At 59.8% G+C, this 19,330-nt stretch overlaps 2 protein-coding genes and 1 long non-coding RNA gene across 3 annotated transcripts in view; 1 reads left to right on the top strand and 2 right to left on the bottom strand.

Moving 5' to 3' along the window:
• Window positions 1-15,667, top strand: part of TNXB (tenascin XB) — a 54,786-nt gene extending 39,119 nt beyond the window's left edge. The window contains 18 exon segments of the mRNA XM_017859183.1: window positions 4,556-4,879; window positions 7,022-7,345; window positions 7,751-8,074; window positions 8,688-8,975; window positions 9,327-9,605; window positions 10,893-11,174; window positions 12,023-12,343; window positions 12,632-12,967; window positions 13,219-13,341; window positions 13,452-13,595; window positions 13,788-13,907; window positions 14,025-14,168; window positions 14,263-14,393; window positions 14,512-14,644; window positions 14,733-14,884; window positions 14,977-15,073; window positions 15,166-15,327; window positions 15,405-15,667. Coding sequence (XP_017714672.1) covers window positions 4,556-4,879; window positions 7,022-7,345; window positions 7,751-8,074; window positions 8,688-8,975; window positions 9,327-9,605; window positions 10,893-11,174; window positions 12,023-12,343; window positions 12,632-12,967; window positions 13,219-13,341; window positions 13,452-13,595; window positions 13,788-13,907; window positions 14,025-14,168; window positions 14,263-14,393; window positions 14,512-14,644; window positions 14,733-14,884; window positions 14,977-15,073; window positions 15,166-15,327; window positions 15,405-15,643 — 3,923 coding nt within the window. The 3' untranslated portion in view covers window positions 15,644-15,667.
• On the bottom strand, window positions 9,616-12,120 carry LOC108519903 (uncharacterized). Its single transcript, XR_001882755.1, has 3 exons — window positions 11,455-12,120; window positions 10,936-11,093; window positions 9,616-9,796 (listed from the first exon to the last, which is right to left on the bottom strand). It is a non-coding gene; the product is annotated as an uncharacterized LOC108519903 (long non-coding RNA).
• A 27-nt stretch (window positions 15,668-15,694) lies between the features above and the next one.
• Window positions 15,695-18,012, bottom strand: LOC108519901 (steroid 21-hydroxylase-like). Its single transcript, XM_017859191.1, is given in 6 exon segments — window positions 15,695-16,792; window positions 16,880-16,981; window positions 17,089-17,243; window positions 17,522-17,563; window positions 17,566-17,610; window positions 17,708-18,012. Coding segments are annotated over 6 exon segments (621 nt in total). The 5' UTR covers window positions 17,910-18,012; the 3' UTR covers window positions 15,695-16,717.
• Between the last annotated feature and the right edge of the window lie 1,318 nt (window positions 18,013-19,330).

Raw genomic sequence — 19,330 nt, 5'->3', positions numbered from 1 at the left:
GCCTGGGGTCTCCCAGGGATGAGGAGGTGGTTGCTCAGGTCTGTGCTGAGACAGCCCCAGCAGCTGTGCCTGTGTGAAGCTCATCCGTGGGGGCTGAAGATGGGGATGGGGTGACAGGGAGCCTGGCAGCAGGGAGGCCAGTAGGCAGTTGGTGGCCTTGGTGAGAGGTGACCGTGGCCCAAACCAGGCCCGGGGACTGGAGGTGGGGAGGAAGGTATCTGGGGAATTCAGGGTAAAGATGCCCTGAGGCTGCTGGCAGCTGGTGAGGGGCCAGGTCCAGGAACACGCCCCAAGCTCTGGCCTCGGGAGGGGTGTGCTGAGCTTGTTGGGGAGCAAAGACAGAAGCCCAGTGAACAAAAGATGGCGAGGAGACCCCAGTGCAGGGAGGCCGAGGGTGCAGAGGCCGAGTGGGGCTGTGCTCAGAAGAGAGGCGGTGCTGGAGGGACAGGGAGAGGTGGCCTGGGTGTTGGGAGGTGGGGGTGAGGTGGGGGCTGAGGGCAGGGGTCAGGGTGAGGGATAGGAAAGGCCAGGAGAGGAGAGCAAGAAGAGCTTTGCTGGAGGCGCTGTGGGCAGCGTCGTCCTGCTCTCGGGCACTTTGTGTTTTGTGACACATCCTTTCTATGCTGAACTGAGGACCCAGGGACCTCACTGTCCCCATACCTGTCTGTCCAGCTCCAGAGGATGAAGCCGAGACCACCCAAGCAGTGCCCACCACGACCCCTGAGCCCCCCATCAAGCCTCGCCTAGGGGAGCTGACAGTGACTGACGCCACCCCCGATTCCCTCAGCCTGTCCTGGACGGTCCCCGAGGGCCAGTTTGACCACTTCCTGGTCCAGTACAGGAATGGGGACGGGCAGCCCAAGGCGGTGCGGGTGCCGGGGCATGAGGACGGGGTCACCATCTCAGGCCTGGAGCCAGACCACAAGTACAAGATGAACCTGTACGGCTTCCACGGTGGCCAGCGCGTGGGTCCCATGTCTGTCATCGGGGTGACGGGTGAGTGAACAGTGGGAGCCACAGGGTGGGAGCTGTGGGAGGGTCCCCTCTTGCTCTTTGGTGATGACTGGTGGGGAATGTGACAGGCCTGCTTGTGGCTGGGGCTCCCCTTGGGCCTTCCTGTGAGGTTGACCCCTGGCTCCTCCTGAGCAGGGAGGGGCCATCAGGAGTTTTACCGTGCTGCTGGTTGTCCCAGGTCCCCACAGCTGACCCTGGAACTTGTCATGTGTGTTAGCTGTCAGCTGAGCAGGACCCCCCAGCCCCAAGAATGGGCTTTTCTGAAATGATGTCACGTACCCAGTAGTGGCCGTGGTTTCTCCCTCTTTCCCCTGAAGACCTGAGCACATCACCCAAGGACCTGGCATCCTCTCTATATCTCCTTTTCTCAGCTGCAGAGGAAGAGACCCCAGCCCCACAGAACCCAGCACGGAGGCCCCGGAGCCCCTGAGGAGCCGCTCCTGGGGAGCTGACAGTGACAGGATCCTCCCCTGACTCGCTGAGCCTCTCCTGGACCGTCCCCAGGGCCGCTTCGACTCCTTCACCGTGCAGTACAAGGACAGGGACGGGCGGCCCCAGGTGGTGCGTGTTGGGGCGAGGAGAGCGAGGTCACCGTGGGGGGCCTGGAGCCTGGGCGCAAATACAAGATGCACCTGTACGGCCTCCATGAGGGGCGGCGTGTGGGCCCAGTGTCCGCTGTGGGTGTGACAGGTGAGTGTTTGTGAGTGAGGCCGGGTGGGGAAGATGGCCTTGGAAGATGTTGCTTTCTCTGCAACTTCACGAAAACAAAATATTCTCACCCGTCGGGCTTCTTTTGCACGTTTCCATGCTTGGGGATCTTGCTAAGAGGCAGACTGGGATTCAACAGGTTTAGGCTAGGGCCAGAGATTCTGCATTTCCAATAAGAAATGATGCAGATGCTGCTGGCCCATGATCACGCCCCTTGAGTAGCAAAGTTCCTCAGGACAAAGGAATTGGACCCTCTTTTGAAATCTGTTGAAGAGAATTTTCTGCGTCCCTGATTCCTGGTAGTGTGCTTTCTTTGTGGAGTTGACTGGGGCCGTGAAGGAAGACAGAAGGCAGTGAGGGGCAGCGTGTTGACGGCGCACTCTGGAAGCCCACCACTGGAACAGGAATAGGAACAGACCTTTCCCTCCAGTGGGCCAATTTGTTCATTCAGCAAAGAATTCCATGCCCTGATCCCGGCACTGTAATTTTAGGGTATCAATGTCTTCTGGCCAACGACCTCCAGAAACTCACCAAAATTGAACGGATGGAATTATGCTCCGTGCAGTGCAGGAGGACTGTGGGCTGACTCAGGAAGAGGCTTTAGAAAGACATTGTTAAGGAACTGGGCTTGTGGTGGTATTTTGGGAAAGCGTTTAAGGAAGCAAGGTTTTGCTCTGTATTAGACGCTGTCAGGAAGAAGGGATAACCTGTTACCAGGCGTCTCACTAAGTCTTATCTTTGCGGGGTCAACTAGAGCAAGGCCAAAGCTGCCGTTGGTAAAGAAGCAACTGTCACTCAGATTAGCTGGATGGGTGATGTTTGGTTATTTTGTGCTTTGGAAAGTGTTAAGAGTTTGTCTATACTGAGACATGATCACAGACTGGCCTTGTTCTTGCCTTGATCCATCCTACTGACTAATGACCTAGTCTGATGTTGATGTTCCATGAAATTGTCTGTGTTCAACTGGACCACGCCAAGACCAGACTGTGCCAGGCCAGTCCCAAGCAACCGTGGCCTGGCTGAGGGAAAGGGCAGCTCACGGGTGTCAGGGCTGCTTTTTTCTTTCATAGGCAGAAGCTGGAAAGTGACACACACAAGTTCATGTTTTCATGGGGCTCACAGTTGTGGGCACAAGCGGAAAACCAGAAAGTAAGCAAAGAAGGATGAGCATGTGGAGCCCAGGGGCCAAGCCAGGATTGGGAAGGGACAATGAAGTCACCCTGACCACAAGTACCCAGGGGACAGCCAGGACCTGAGGCCAGGCAGGCCTTAGCTTGGTGACAGCTTTAGAGAGGAGGTGAAGCGTGTCGGATCATCACAGCTGGTGCAAAGGCCAGGAGGCTAGAAAGCACGGCACGTGAGAGGCACTGAGGATTGAGTGGGGTGTCCTTTGCAGTGGGTGGATTGTCCTGAAGTGTGGGAGCAGAGGAGGGGACCGCTCACCGTGCCTGGGGTCTCCCAGGGATGAGGAGGTGGTTGCTCAGGTCTGTGCTGAGACAGCCCCAGCAGCTGTGCCTGTGTGAAGCTCATCCGTGGGGGCTGAAGATGGGGATGGGGTGACAGGGAGCCTGGCAGCAGGGAGGCCAGTAGGCAGTTGGTGGCCTTGGTGAGAGGTGACCGTGGCCCAAACCAGGCCCGGGGACTGGAGGTGGGGAGGAAGGTATCTGGGGAATTCAGGGTAAAGATGCCCTGAGGCTGCTGGCAGCTGGTGAGGGGCCAGGTCCAGGAACACGCCCCAAGCTCTGGCCTCGGGAGGGGTGTGCTGAGCTTGTTGGGGAGCAAAGACAGAAGCCCAGTGAACAAAAGATGGCGAGGAGACCCCAGTGCAGGGAGGCCGAGGGTGCAGAGGCCGAGTGGGGCTGTGCTCAGAAGAGAGGCGGTGCTGGAGGGACAGGGAGAGGTGGCCTGGGTGTTGGGAGGTGGGGGTGAGGTGGGGGCTGAGGGCAGGGGTCAGGGTGAGGGATAGGAAAGGCCAGGAGAGGAGAGCAAGAAGAGCTTTGCTGGAGGCGCTGTGGGCAGCGTCGTCCTGCTCTCGGGCACTTTGTGTTTTGTGACACATCCTTTCTATGCTGAACTGAGGACCCAGGGACCTCACTGTCCCCATACCTGTCTGTCCAGCTCCAGAGGATGAAGCCGAGACCACCCAAGCAGTGCCCACCACGACCCCTGAGCCCCCCATCAAGCCTCGCCTAGGGGAGCTGACAGTGACTGACGCCACCCCCGATTCCCTCAGCCTGTCCTGGACGGTCCCCGAGGGCCAGTTTGACCACTTCCTGGTCCAGTACAGGAATGGGGACGGGCAGCCCAAGGCGGTGCGGGTGCCGGGGCATGAGGACGGGGTCACCATCTCAGGCCTGGAGCCAGACCACAAGTACAAGATGAACCTGTACGGCTTCCACGGTGGCCAGCGCGTGGGTCCCATGTCTGTCATCGGGGTGACGGGTGAGTGAACAGTGGGAGCCACAGGGTGGGAGCTGTGGGAGGGTCCCCCTCTTGCTCTTTGGTGATGACTGGTGGGGAATGTGACAGGCCTGCTTGTGGCTGGGGCTCCCCTTGGGCCTTCCTGTGAGGTTGACCCCTGGCTCCTCCTGAGCAGGGAGGGGCCATCAGGAGTTTTACCGTGCTGCTGGTTGTCCCAGGTCCCCCACAGCTGACCCTGGAACTTGTCATGTGTGTTAGCTGTCAGCTGAGCAGGACCCCCCAGCCCCAAGAATGGGCTTTTCTGAAATGATGTCACGTACCCAGTAGTGGCCGTGGTTTCTCCCTCTTTCCCCTGAAGACCTGAGCACATCACCCAAGGACCTGGCATCCTCTCTATATCTCCTTTTCTCAGCTGCAGAGGAAGAGACCCCCAGCCCCACAGAACCCAGCACGGAGGCCCCGGAGCCCCCTGAGGAGCCGCTCCTGGGGGAGCTGACAGTGACAGGATCCTCCCCTGACTCGCTGAGCCTCTCCTGGACCGTCCCCCAGGGCCGCTTCGACTCCTTCACCGTGCAGTACAAGGACAGGGACGGGCGGCCCCAGGTGGTGCGTGTTGGGGGCGAGGAGAGCGAGGTCACCGTGGGGGGCCTGGAGCCTGGGCGCAAATACAAGATGCACCTGTACGGCCTCCATGAGGGGCGGCGTGTGGGCCCAGTGTCCGCTGTGGGTGTGACAGGTGAGTGTTTGTGAGTGAGGCCGGGTGGGGAAGATGGCCTTGGAAGATGTTGCTTTCTCTGCAACTTCACGAAAACAAAAATATTCTCACCCGTCGGGCTTCTTTTGCACGTTTCCATGCTTGGGGATCTTGCTAAGAGGCAGACTGGGATTCAACAGGTTTAGGCTAGGGCCAGAGATTCTGCATTTCCAATAAGAAATGATGCAGATGCTGCTGGCCCATGATCACGCCCCTTGAGTAGCAAAGTTCCTCAGGACAAAGGAATTGGACCCTCTTTTGAAATCTGTTGAAGAGAATTTTTCTGCGTCCCTGATTCCTGGTAGTGTGCTTTCTTTGTGGAGTTGACTGGGGGCCGTGAAGGAAGACAGAAGGCAGTGAGGGGCAGCGTGTTGACGGCGCACTCTGGAAGCCCACCACTGGAACAGGAATAGGAACAGACCTTTCCCTCCAGTGGGCCAATTTGTTCATTCAGCAAAGAATTCCATGCCCTGATCCCGGCACTGTAATTTTAGGGTATCAATGTCTTCTGGCCAACGACCTCCAGAAACTCACCAAAAATTGAACGGATGGAATTATGCTCCGTGCAGTGCAGGAGGACTGTGGGCTGACTCAGGAAGAGGCTTTAGAAAGACATTGTTAAGGAACTGGGCTTGTGGTGGTATTTTGGGAAAGCGTTTAAGGAAGCAAGGTTTTGCTCTGTATTAGACGCTGTCAGGAAGAAGGGATAACCTGTTACCAGGCGTCTCACTAAGTCTTATCTTTGCGGGGGTCAACTAGAGCAAGGCCAAAGCTGCCGTTGGTAAAGAAGCAACTGTCACTCAGATTAGCTGGATGGGTGATGTTTGGTTATTTTTGTGCTTTGGAAAGTGTTAAGAGTTTGTCTATACTGAGACATGATCACAGACTGGCCTTGTTCTTGCCTTGATCCATCCTACTGACTAATGACCTAGTCTGATGTTGATGTTCCATGAAATTGTCTGTGTTCAACTGGACCACGCCAAGACCAGACTGTGCCAGGCCAGTCCCAAGCAACCGTGGCCTGGCTGAGGGAAAGGGCAGCTCACGGGTGTCAGGGCTGCTTTTTTCTTTCATAGGCAGAAGCTGGAAAGTGACACACACAAGTTCATGTTTTCATGGGGCTCACAGTTGTGGGCACAAGCGGAAAACCAGAAAGTAAGCAAAGAAGGATGAGCATGTGGAGCCCAGGGGCCAAGCCAGGATTGGGAAGGGACAATGAAGTCACCCTGACCACAAGTACCCAGGGGACAGCCAGGACCTGAGGCCAGGCAGGCCTTAGCTTGGTGACAGCTTTAGAGAGGAGGTGAAGCGTGTCGGATCATCACAGCTGGTGCAAAGGCCAGGAGGCTAGAAAGCACGGCACGTGAGAGGCACTGAGGATTGAGTGGGGTGTCCTTTGCAGTGGGTGGATTGTCCTGAAGTGTGGGAGCAGAGGAGGGGACCGCTCACCGTGCCTGGGGTCTCCCAGGGATGAGGAGGTGGTTGCTCAGGTCTGTGCTGAGACGGCCCCAGCAGCTGTGCCTGTGTGAAGCTCATCCGTGGGGGCTGAAGATGGGGATGGGGTGACAGGGAGCCTGGAGGCAGGGAGGCCAGTAGGCAGTTGGTGGCCTTGGTGAGAGGTGACCGTGGCCCAAACCAGGCCCGGGGACTGGAGGTGGGGAGGAAGGTATCTGGGGAATTCAGGGTAAAGATGCCCTGAGGCTGCTGGCAGCTGGTGAGGGGCCAGGTCCAGGAACACGCCCCAAGCTCTGGCCTCGGGAGGGGTGTGCTGAGCTTGTTGGGGAGCAAAGACAGAAGCCCAGTGAACAAAAGATGGCGAGGAGACCCCAGTGCAGGGAGGCCGAGGGTGCAGAGGCCGAGTGGGGCTGTGCTCAGAAGAGAGGCGGTGCTGGAGGGACAGGGAGAGGTGGCCTGGGTGTTGGGAGGTGGGGGTGAGGTGGGGGCTGAGGGCAGGGGTCAGGGTGAGGGATAGGAAAGGCCAGGAGAGGAGAGCAAGAAGAGCTTTGCTGGAGGCGCTGTGGGCAGCGTCGTCCTGCTCTCGGGCACTTTGTGTTTTGTGACACATCCTTTCTATGCTGAACTGAGGACCCAGGGACCTCACTGTCCCCATACCTGTCTATCCAGCTCCAGAGGATGAAGCCGAGACCACTCAAGCAGTGCCCACCACGACCCCTGAGCCCCCCATCAAGCCTCGCCTGGGGGAGCTGACAGTGACTGACGCCACCCCCGATTCCCTCAGCCTGTCCTGGACGGTCCCCGAGGGCCAGTTTGACCACTTCTTGGTCCAGTACAGGAATGGGGATGGGCAGCCCAAGGCGGTGCGGGTGCCGGGGCATGAGGACGGGGTCACCATCTCAGGCCTGGAGCCAGACCACAAGTACAAGATGAACCTGTACGGCTTCCACGGTGGCCAGCGCGTGGGTCCCATGTCTGTCATCGGGGTGACGGGTGAGTGAACAGTGGGAGCCACAGGGTGGGAGCTGTGGGAGGGCCACCCTCTTGCTCTTTGGTGATGACTGGTGGGGAATGTGACAGGGGTCTGGTCAGCACCACAGACCTCCTTGTGGCTGGGGCTGGGGCTCCCCTTGGGCCTTCCTGTGAGGTTGACCCCTGGCTCCTCCTGAGCAGAGAGGGGCCGTCGGGAGCTTTGCTGTGCTGGTGACTGTCCCAGGTCCCCCACAGCTGACCCTGGAACTTGTCATGTGTGTTAGCTGTCAGCTGAGCAGGACCCCCCAGCCCCAAGAATGGGCCTCTCTGAACTGACCTCAGGTCCCCCAGTCATAGCCTTGGCTTCTCCCTCATTTTCCCCAGGACCCAAGGACATCCCCCCTACTCTCTCTCTCTCCTTTTCAGCTGCAGAAGAAGAGACCCCCAGCCCCACAGAACCCAGCTCGGAGGCCCCAGAGCCCCCCGAGGAGCCGCTCCTGGGGGAGCTGACAGTGACAGGATCCTCCCCTGACTCGCTGAGCCTCTCCTGGACCGTCCCCCAGGGCCACTTCGACTCCTTCACCGTGCAGTACAAGGACAGGGACGGGCAACCCCAGGCAGTGCGTGTCGGGGGCGAGGAAAGCGAGGTCACCGTGGGGGGCCTGGAGCCCGGGCGCAAGTACAAGATGCACCTGTACGGCCTCTACGAGGGGAGGCGCGTGGGCCCGGTGTCCGCCCTGGGCGTCACAGGTGAGTTGGGGGACAGGCCCTCGTCCCCAGGTTTACCTCTGTAGCCCCCTTGTGTTTCTCCTTTGGATCTTGGCACCTCTTATGACTGAGCCTCTAGGTTTCTGTCTTTTCTCCCATCTTGTAATGATCCTGCCTCATCCTTGGATTCTGGAGACTGTGTGGAGTCAGATGGGCAGGTAGTCCATGCCATGTTTGTTGTAGCTTCCTTCCTCCCATCGTGATCTGGAACCTCCAGGTTGCTCGTGCTCATTTGTTAGTCTTCAGGCTCCTTAAGGAGTATTTTAGTGGCTCAGAAAGTGCTTCAGATTCAGCTGCCCAGATCTGCCTGTGCCTTCGAATGTAGTGATTGTGCGACTTTGCAGGCGTTTCCTAACCTTATGCTTCAGATCCCTGCAAAGTTGGGGTGATGATAATAATGGCATCTACTTCATATGTTGTGCAAAGGGTTGCGTGCACCACTGTTTGTGGGCTGCTTACAGCAATGCAGGGCACAGATTCTAAAGCAAGCACGCTTTAGAGGAGGCCGCTATGCTCACTCCAGTCCCGGGACAGCACTGCCTCCCTTGGGCAGGGTCCTGTCTTCTGACCCATGGGCCTGCTCTGCTCTTTTCAGCGCCCCTGCCCACATCGCCGCCCGTGGAGCCCCGCCTGGGGGAGTTGACGGTGGCAGCCGTGACCTCGGACTCAGTGGGCCTCTCGTGGACCGTAGCCCAGGGCCCCTTTGACTCCTTCTTGGTGCAGTACAGGGACACGCAGGGGCAGCCCCAGGCAGTGCCTGTGAGCGGAGACCTCCGAGCGGTCACCGTCTCAGGGCTGGACCCGGCCCGCAAGTACAAGTTCCTGCTCTTTGGACTCCAGAATGGGAAACGCCACGGCCCGGTCCCTGTGGAGGCCAGGACCGGTGAGTGAGGGCTGGAGGCCTTCCGCGGCCAGAGCCTTCGCCCCCTTGTGGCGCCGGTTGGAATTTCACGTTTCTGTGCCCCACACTCCAGTCCTCAGCTCCCACTGATTTATTGGGTCCGGGAAAACCCAGGCCCTGTGCTCTCCTCTCTCTCTGACACTCATCCTTCTCCCTACTTTCCCTGCACCCCAGGGGACACTTGCTTTCTTGTCTGGCTCCGCTTTTATCCCTACTCCTGGCCCAGTCACCCTCCCATTCCTGGGACCGGCTCACAAAGCCATAGCAGCCCAGGAAGCTCCCTGGCCCCTTTGCCTCCATCCCACTCTCCATGCACCTCACTGTCTTTTCCAGCCCCAGACACAAAACTGTCTCCCCGCCTGGGGGAGCTGACTGTGACAGATGCGACCCCTGACTCTGTGGGCCTCTCGTGGACAGTCCCTGAGGGCGAATTCGACTCCTTCGTGGTCCAGTACAAAGATAAGGATGGTCGGCTCCAGGTTGTGCCAGTGACAGCTGACCAGCGGGAGGTCACCGTCCCAGGCCTGGAGCCCAGTAGGAAATACAAGTTCCTGCTGTATGGTCTGGCAGGCAGGAAACGAATGGGCCCCATCTCTGCTGACGGCACCACAGGTGAGTCCCAGTCCAGGCTCCACCTTTTCCAGAGCTGCCTCTCATTCGGGCCCTCAGAGCTGGCCCTACGGCCTTCCCGTGAGATTCCCTCTATCAGCCCTGACACAACCATCTTAACTCCGAAAGTGAGTCTCTGTGTGTGTCAGGCACAGTTCTGAAGAAGATGCATTACTTCCTTCGTTCGCTGACTGCTGTGGAAATAAAAGGAACACGGGCTTTGGGGCCAGCAGATCTGTGTTCCAGTTCCAGTCCCAGCCCTTGCCAGGGTGACCATGGACAATCCGCTTCATCCCCGGAACCTCGGTGTCCTCACCTGCATAATGGCTGGGAATGGCGCTGGACTCAGTAGTGGTTCCCATCCTCCTCCCTCCTCCCTAACTCGGAGGCGAGGGGTGGGAAAAAAGGGAGAGCTTGGCTACGGAAAGACGATGGAAAAACCTGGTGTCACTGTGCCCGTGACTCAGACCCCCGAGGAAGGGGTGTGGTGGGTCACTGACCCTCACCCTACTCCCAGGACCATGAGTCACTATGCCCAGAGGAGGACAGAGCAGCCGGCCAATCGGGGCCTGGTCCCTGGGACTCCATAATTCTCTTCCCAGACTCTCACTGTGGGGACAGGGTACAGACTCTCTCTCTACCCCCCACCCATCAGCGCCAGCCCCATCCGGGCAAGCCTCTGCTCCGCCCTCTGTTCTCCCAACTTATCAACTGTCTTCTCCCGGCCCCACCCTGGCTGCCCTGGCCCCGTGGGGTCAGTGTGGGGCTGGGGAAGCAGGAGGCATGGATGTTCAGGCTGATGGCCACAAGGGGACAAGGGAGAGGTCACAGCCTGGCACTGATGGGAGCCATGCGTTGGCCAGCTGCCCAGACCAGCTCTCGATGTTTGCGATGTCTCCCTGACAACCCAGAGACCTCCTGGGAGTCTCTCTCAGTTCTGGCCTCATTCCTGCTCAGGGGTGGGGGTCAGGGTAAACACAGGGCCTCTCTGCACCCCCAGCCACCCCTCCGTCGGGAGATGATCTTTAATGTATTTACTGCACCCTTGATCACAGCAGGGAAGGAGCAGGGCAGGATGGAGTTTGGGCAGCGGCCTCCAGAGGAGGGGGGGGCTGTTCTCCCTTATTGCTGTAGGGCATGGCGGGAGCAAGCCTGTGTGTCTCCTCAAGGAGCTGTCCCTGGGGCTACACTGGAGGGACCCTTTCCCAGGACCTCACACCTCCAGGAAGCTGCCAGGGCTTAGGCACAGGCAGCATGTGACTAAGAGCTTTCCCTCCTCCCTCTGCACAGCTCCTCTGGAGAAGGAGCCACCTCCCCGCCTGGGGGAACTGACCGTGACCGAGGCGACCTCCAGCTCCCTGCACCTGTCCTGGACGGTGGCCCAGGGCCCCTTCGAATCCTTCGTGGTCCAGTACAGGGACACGGACGGGCAGCCCAGGGCAGTGCCTTTGGCCGCAGACCAGCACACAGTCACCATAGAGGACCTGGAGCCTGGCAAGAAATACAAGTTTCTGCTCTACGGGCTCGTTGGGGGAAAGCGCCTGGGCCCGGTCTCCGCCCTGGGAATGACAGGTGAGGCTGCTGTGCTTGGCTGTAGCAAGCCACCTTGTGTGGGTTTCCTTGTGCATTTGGGCTGAAGACAAAGATGACTGCAGGAGTGGGCAGGTGGGAGTGGGGCACCCTGGCCTGTCCCCAGGAAGGAGGAGGAGTCTGCAGCGTTGTGGGCTTCAACATCCATCAAGGAGTCCAGAGAAGGAGCCAGGCCAGGTGGGAGGGAAAGGCCCTGGCAGGGGCTCCCTCATCTCCCAGCCCCAGCTCTGCCCCATCACTGCCGCTGCTCCTCATTACTCACTGGGGCAGCTGTCACCTCCCCAAAGGGTGGCCTTGTCCAGAGAGCGGCAAACCTCCCTGCCATGGATGAGTCAGGAGCATTTTCTTAAGAGGAAAATCACTGGAAAACAAAATGAGCGGGGACACAGAAACCAACAGAAGTGGCTGCATTTGTGCTACAGGCTCCACTTCCAGAGCTCACTGATGCCCACCTCAGACAGGCCTGACCAAGGCACGGCTGGCGGGATTTGCCAGTCACCTTTACCAGCCAGTTCCACCCTCAGCTTCTCTGAGAAGGGAGCACCACACTCCCCAAGCTCAGAGAATGTGTCCCGGCGTGGGTGGGGGCGGAGCCTGTGATAGTTCAGGGTGGGCTAGGTAGGACACTAGGGTGTGGAAGGGGGAAGGGAGCACCTGACTCCGACAGCTGGGGAGCTGGTGGGAGTCACAAGGCTACAGCGACTTCATTGTCTGACTGGGCCTGGACCTGTAAACTTCCCCCCTCAGCCTTGGGCCAAGCCTAAAAGATAAAAACGGAGGGCCCCAAGGCACCCCTCACTCAGATTCTGCCCTGGGCTTTTCCCACGCAGCCCCAGAAGAGGACACGCCAGCCCCAGAGTTAGCCCCAGAGGCCCCTGAGCCTCCTGAAGAGCCCCGCCTAGGGGTGCTGGCCGTGACCGACACAGCCCCAGACTCCATGCGCCTCTCGTGGAGCGTGGCCCAGGGCCCCTTTGATTCCTTCGTGGTCCAGTATGAGGACACGAACGGGCAGCCCCAGGCCTTGCTCGTGGACGGTGACCAGAGCAAGATCCTCATCTCAGGCCTGGAGCCCAGCACCCCCTACAGGTTCCTCCTCTATGGCCTCCATGAAGGGAAGCGCCTGGGGCCCCTCTCAGCTGAGGGCACCACAGGTACCACCAGGCATCTCTGACCTCTAGTCTGGGACTCAGAAGGGGGAAAGGGGGCTCAGAAGGGGTGGTCGCAGGGAAAGAGCGTGAAGCGGGTACCAGGGAGAGAGGACAGGTGGGCTGGACGCGAGTGGCCTTTAGCTCTGCCCCATAGGGCCCCCCTGTGGCTGCAAGTCCCTGGTTACAGATAGAGAAACAGGGGCAGGGAGCGGGGTGGAAGGGATGTGCTCTGGGTCACCAAGCTGGTGTGCTTCTGTCTCCAATCCCTTCTCTCCCACCCACTCCATGCAGGGCCGGCCCCTGCTGGTCAGACCTCAGGGGAGCCAGGACCCCGCCTGTCCCAGCTGTCTGTGACTGATGTAACCACAAGTTCACTGAGGCTCAACTGGGAGGCCCCACCTGGGACCTTCGACTCCTTCCTGCTGCGCTTTGGGGTTCCATCACCAAGCACTCTGGAGCCGCATCCCCGTCCCCTGCTGCAGCGCGAGCTGATGGTGCCGGGCACGCGGCACTCAGCCGTGCTTCGGGACCTGCGTCCGGGGACGCTGTACAGCCTGACACTGTATGGGCTGCGAGGACCCCACAAGGCCGACAGCATCCAGGGCACTGCTCGCACCCTCAGCCCAGGTAAGGATCCACACGCACTCTGCCCCAAAGTGGGGGTCTCTGTACTAACGGGGGGGACCTGGTGTCTCAGCCAGCAGTGGGGTGGGTGACTTTGTGGTGGGCCTGGAGGAATCTGCAGAGCAACTTCCATTCCTGGGGACTAGAGGAAAAGGGGTGCTGAGTCTGTGCTGGAGCAGAGGTGAGGGGTGGGACTCGTAGGGAGGAGCCTCCCTGCCCCTGCCCGCATCATTTGTTCCTTGCTCCCTCTGCAGTTCTGGAGAGCCCCCGTGACCTCCAATTCAGTGAAATCAGGGAGACCTCAGCCAAGGTCAACTGGATGCCCCCGCCGTCCCGGGCGGACAGCTTCAAAGTCTCCTACCAGCTGGCGGACGGAGGTGGTGCCTTTGCCATGGGCTCATTGCCTCGCATTTCCCCTCCCCCCTGCACTCTGCCCACCTTCCGTCCTGGGGTTCCCTGGGTAACCCTCAATCCCCAATGTTTTCAGGGGAGCCGCAGAGCGTGCAGGTGGACGGCCGGGCCCGGACCCAGAAACTCCAGGGGCTGATCCCAGGCGCTCGCTACGAGGTGACCGTGGTCTCCGTCCGAGGCTTTGAGGAGAGTGAGCCTCTCACAGGCTTCCTCACCACGGGTGAGATGGACTGGGACCTGGGGCAAGAGGTGGGAGCCAAGAAAATGGCGTGGGTGGGAGTTGAGAGAGAAGGAGGAGGGTGAAAGGGAGGTGGTGGAGGCTCTGATTGTGGACAGGAGGCCGGTGGAGTCTGGGGAGGCAGGGACTAGAGAGACCAGCGGGGACCCCTCTGAGCCCCTCCCCTTCCCCCAGTTCCTGACGGCCCCACCCAGTTGCGTGCACTGAACTTGACCGAGGGGTTCGCCGTGCTGCACTGGAAGCCCCCCCAGAATCCCGTGGACACCTATGACGTCCAGGTCACAGCCCCTGGGGGTGAGCAGGGCTGAGGCCTCTGGAGGGGACTTGTTCAGGGTGGGGATTGCAGGGGGGAGACTGGACTCTGGCCGGGGATGGAGGGGGAGGCGTTGATGCCCCTCTTCGCACTCCCAGCCCCACCTCTGCAGGCCGAGGCCCCAGGCAGCGCAGTGGACTACCCCCTGCATGACCTCGTCCTCCACACCAACTATACCGCCACTGTGCGTGGCCTGCGGGGCCCCAACCTCACCTCCCCAGCCAGCATCACCTTCACCACAGGTAGGGTCTGTGGGGTGTGTGGGATGGGGGAGAGGAGGTAGAGGGAGCCAGGATGGGCCTCATCCCCATCTCCTCTTCCTGCTTTCCCTCCTAGGGCTAGAGGCCCCTCAGGACTTGGAGGCCAAGGAAGTGACCCCCCGCACGGCCCTGCTCACTTGGACCGAGCCCCAAGTCCGGCCCACAGGCTACCTGCTCAGCTTCGACACCCCTGGTGGCCGGACCCAGGTGCCCCGGCCCCACTGACCAACTCCCCTCCCTGGGTGATTCCAGGAGGTGCTGCCTCTGGCCCTCCCTGAGGGACTCCACCTCCCTCTCCCCTGACCCCGCCTTGTCTGTCCCACAGGAGATCCTGCTCCCGGGAGGGGTCACATCTCACCAGCTCCTCGGCCTCTTTCCCTCCACCCCCTACAATGCACGGCTCCAGGCCATGTGGGGCGAGAGCCTCCTGCCGCCCGTGTCCACCTCTTTCACCACCGGTACCTGGACGCACGGGCCGGGGCCGGGGACTGGGTGGGCAGCCACGGTCTAAGGCTTGGACCTTGGACCCTGCTCTCCTCTCCCCAGGTGGGCTGCGGATCCCCTTCCCCAGGGACTGCGGGGAGGAGATGCAGAACGGAGCCGGTGCCTCCAGGACCACCACCATCTTCCTCAACGGCAACCGCGAGCGGCCCCTCAACGTGTTTTGTGACATGGAGACTGACGGGGGCGGCTGGCTGGTGGGTGGCATTGGGAAACCCAGGAGTCTGTGCAGGGCAGGGGCTGTTGCCCCGGGAGCCAGAGGCTGATGGTGCCCCCACTTTCTTCCCAGGTGTTCCAGCGCCGCATGGATGGACAGACAGACTTCTGGAGGGACTGGGAGGACTATGCCCATGGTTTTGGGAACATCTCTGGGGAGTTCTGGCTGGGTCAGTACCTCACAGGGGTTGGGGAAGTACGGATGGGGATGGGGGCCCTGTGGACATCAGGACCCTGATGAGGTCATGTCTCCCACCCCCAGGCAATGAGGCCCTGCACCGCCTGACGCAGGCAGGTGACTACTCCATGCGCGTGGACCTGCGGGCCGGGGACGAGGCTGTGTTCGCCCAGTACAACTCCTTCCGCGTAGACTCAGCTGCGGAGTACTACCGCCTCCACCTGGAGAGCTACCACGGCACCGCAGGTAAACACAGGCTGCGAGGCTGGGAGGGTGAGGCTGGGAGGGGAGGCCCTCATGGCTCCTTCCTCCATCCTGCCCAGGGGACTCCATGAGCTACCACAGCGGCAGTGTCTTCTCTGCCCGTGATCGGGACCCCAACAACTTGCTCATCTCCTGCACTGTCTCCTACTGAGGGGCCTGGTGGTACAGGAACTGCCACTACGCCAACCTCAACGGGCTCTACGGGAGCACAGTGGACCATCAGGTGAGGGGTGTGGAGGGGGCACAGAGCCGGGGTGGCTGGGGCTCGGCCTGCCTAGGTTTCAGCCCCACAGTGTAACAGGCAAGGGACTGAGCGGCTGGGTGAAACGGAACAATCGTGCCAGCCTCACAGAGGGAGCTGGAGGTGATTTATTGGGTGGAAAGGGCCAGCTCAGGATTAAGCCTCAATCCTCTGTGGCGGAGGGGCAGAAGGGGAGCTGTGTGGGAAGGTTGGTTGAGTGCTGGGAGCCACCTCCTTATGGGAAACGGGAGGAGCAGATGGGACATCCGGATTTGACTCTCTCTTGACAACCCCTTTCCCAGGGAGTGAGCTGGTACTACTGGAAGGGCTTCGAGTTCTCGGTGCCCTTCACGGAAATGAAGCTGAGACCAAGAAACTTTCGCTCCCCAGCCGGGGGAGGCTGAGCTGCCGCCCACCTCTCTCAGTATGACTGCCGAGCACTGAGGGGTCGCCCCGAGAGAAGAGCCAGGGACCTTCACCACCCGGCTGCTGGAGGAAGCCTTCTCCGCCAGCGATCTCGCAGCACTATGTTTACAGTAGGGGGAGGGGTTCGTACGGGAGCAATAAAGGAGAAACTGAGGCACCTGGCTGGCATCGATCCTGCCCCGTCACTGGCTTTGGCTCGGGCGGTGGGCCCCCGTGCCCCGGGGCTGCAGCCGCACTTGGAATGGCTGCATCTTGAGGATGACACTGCAGTGGGGCAGGGGCTGCAGGGAGGGCAGGGCGTCCCCGGCGGGGCAGCAACGTGAAGGCCTGCAGCAGTCGGGTCAGCACCACGAAGAGCTCCAGGCCCGCCAAGGGCTCTCCCAGGCACACACACGCCCCACAGCCAAAGGCCAGTGCTCTGGAGTTCTTGTCTGGCTCCAGGAAGCGATGTGTGGGCCGGTGGACAGGTGGGTGGGAAGGCGTTTAGTGGCCGCGGGGACCAGCCTCCGCCACCTTTTCACAGCAGGCCCCTGGCCCCCCACATACCAGGCCAGAACTCATGTGGCCTCTCCCAGACCATCTCATCCAGGTGGGCGCCTTGGAGTTTCGGGATGATGACTGTGCCCTCAGGGATGTCATAGCCAGAGATGCTGAAGGGGGCTGGAGTTAGCGGTTGGTCAGGACCTCGCTGGGACCAGGCTTTCCTCACTCATCCCAGCCCTCGGGAGTCACCTGCTGGGCCTGGATACATTTGTAATAGGCAGGCACTAAGTTGTCCTCCTGCCAGAAAAGGAGGGCGTGCTTTCAGTTCAGGACAAGGAGAGGCTCAGGGAGGGGCTGGGGGTGGCCGGCGGGGCTGTGAGGCACCTTGATCTTGTCTCCGAAGGTGAGGTGACAGATGATGCTGCAGGTGAGGAGAGAGAATTCCTCCTCAATGGCCACAGGGGTGCCGGCCTGGGCTCTCATGTGCTGTGGAGAAGGAACGGGAGCTCAGCAGGCCGGTGTGCAGTGGGCAGGGCAGGAGCTACTTCGAGAGGCGAGGCTGACCCAAGGTGGCCTCAGGAGCCCAGCCTTACCTCGCAGAACTCCTGGGTCAGCTGCTCCACCGCCGGCTCCATGGAGTCACGGATGCCCAGCAGCAGGGCTGAGCGGGTGAGCTTCTTGTGGGCTTTCCAGAGCAGAGAGTAGTCTCCCAAGGACAGATCCGGGTAGTTCTTAGACACCAGCTTGTCTGCAGGAGGAGTTGCGGGATGGAGGGTGGGAACTGGCCATGGAGGCCAAGGGTCTGACCTTCTGCCTCCCCAACCCTTGCTTCCTCCCCCCAAGATATGCCCCCCAACAACCTCCAGGGACCTGGATTGGGGAGCCCCAAAGGTGGCTCCCACTTGAGGCTGAGGTAGGAGGATCACTTGAGACCAGGAATTCAAGACCAGCCTGGGCAACATAGCAAGACCCCATTTCTAAAAAAAAAAAAATGTTTTTAAGAAAGAAAATCCCCCCAGCCCTTACAGGTAAGTGGCTCAGGTCTGCCAGCAAAGTCTGCCCACTTTTGACCATGGCTTCCTCAATGGTCCTCTTGGAGTTCAGCACCACCACATCTGGGGAGAGCCAAAGCAGCGTCAGCGGAGAGAGAGGACCCTGTTCGCCCCTCCGCCCGCTCCTATGGTGAGGGCCAGAGCGAGAACAGGCTCTCACCTTGCAGCCCAAGGTGGAGCCTATAGATGGGCCCGAATTTCTGAGTCAGGCCAAGTAGATAGATGGGGAGGTCGGGCTGCAGCAGGTGCAGGAAGCCCGGGACAAGAGGCGGGAGGTGGAGGCTCCTGAGCTTCCAGCAGTTCCATAGCAGGCGGGCACCAGCCAGCAGGGGCAGCAGCAGCAGCAGCCCCAGGAACAGCATGGCGAGATGCCCATCAGGGCCCTGAGATGCCACTTATAGCTCTAGAGCCCCGGCCATCCCTCCTGCTGTGTAGACTGTTTTGGGGCCTCCCTTGACCCCACCTTCGGGTCCCTTCCCACCGTCCCGCCCACAGAGTGGCCCTTTACTGGAATGGCACCAGTCTCATTGGCCTTGGGACATCCGTATTTCAAAAAATCAATCACCCATCAAGAAGCAAGGAAGGGAAATGCAACCCTGACCCTTTTCCGGCAGCCAGAGTCAGCCTTCTGGCTCCACATCAACTGTGCAGGCAAGGGTGTCCACCCCCACCTGGGCCCTCTCCCTCGGCCGCCCCACTGTGGGCCAGTTTACCGGCATGATGTTTGTCTCAGAGAGAAAATGGCAGTCCCTGCCTAATATGCCTTCCTGAAACGCCTGAAGAATGAAATGTGATTTGTGTGGGTTTTTTGTTAGTTTAACCTACAGATAGAGTAATACTGTTAAAGCCTGGTTTGCCTGGGGCATTCCAGTGTATACAGTGTGATTGCTATTAGTGCCTCCTTTCACTCTCAAAAGTGCCCAGAAGACCAAGAAGGAGGTGGTTTCCCGCCGCGGAGTACTCGCATGTACCAGACACTGTTCTAAGCACTTTGTGGGCACTAACTCAATTCTTCACAGACATGCTCTACATGCAACACGGGTGTCGTTCGCATGTTGTGGAGGGCAGGATTCCGGCCTGGAAATCTAGCTGTAGAATATGTACCTTTAGCCACCAGGAGCACCTTTCTTTGGTTGAAAGGAAAACAGACCACCTTGAACTGGTTTGAGATAAAAGTAAGGATTGGGGAATTTCACAGAACTCGGGAATAAGAAGGCAGGGGAGGGGACCCCACTGGCCTTAGAAAGCCAAGGAACAGAAAAGCCCCGGAGACGGGCAGTTTCCTTGCGCTGTTTCTCTCTCCTCTTTCTTCTCTCTGCAGTCAAGTTTCTTGTGTTTCCAGGCACAAGCAGAACACGACTGCCCTCGGGACTAGAGTCCACAGGTTCTAGGTCCAGCCAGGGAGAGTGTGGATTCCCAGCACACCTGGGCATGCCCCCCTCAAAGTCCAAAGTCCCCAGGAAGGGGCTGGATAGCCACAGCTGGATCAGGATCAGGGGTCCAGCCCTATTTGGGGAACTGAAGCCATAAGGGGTGGGGTCACACTGAACTGTGACACTGAGAGACCACTTTTGTGGGTAAGGAGGCAGTTTGGGGTTTGGGAAGAGGCCATGCCAAAGAGGAGTGGCAGGGTTCAATGAGAAGCCAGGGCCTCCTGGATGGTACGTGAGCGGTCAGAGGCAAGCCAGGCCCATGCCTTTCCCCCCATTTCTGGCTCTGTAGCCAGACCCAGGGAACAGTGGGGATCTCTCTCCCCTCAGAGCTTTTCCAGACTGTGCTGCTG

Source organism: Rhinopithecus bieti, unplaced genomic scaffold, assembly GCF_001698545.2.
Source record: "Rhinopithecus bieti isolate Rb0 unplaced genomic scaffold, ASM169854v2 scaffold_49936, whole genome shotgun sequence".
Lineage (NCBI taxonomy): Eukaryota > Metazoa > Chordata > Mammalia > Primates > Cercopithecidae > Rhinopithecus > Rhinopithecus bieti.
Note: the sequence above shows the minus strand (reverse complement) of the source record. Positions and strands in the feature narration are given on the sequence as shown.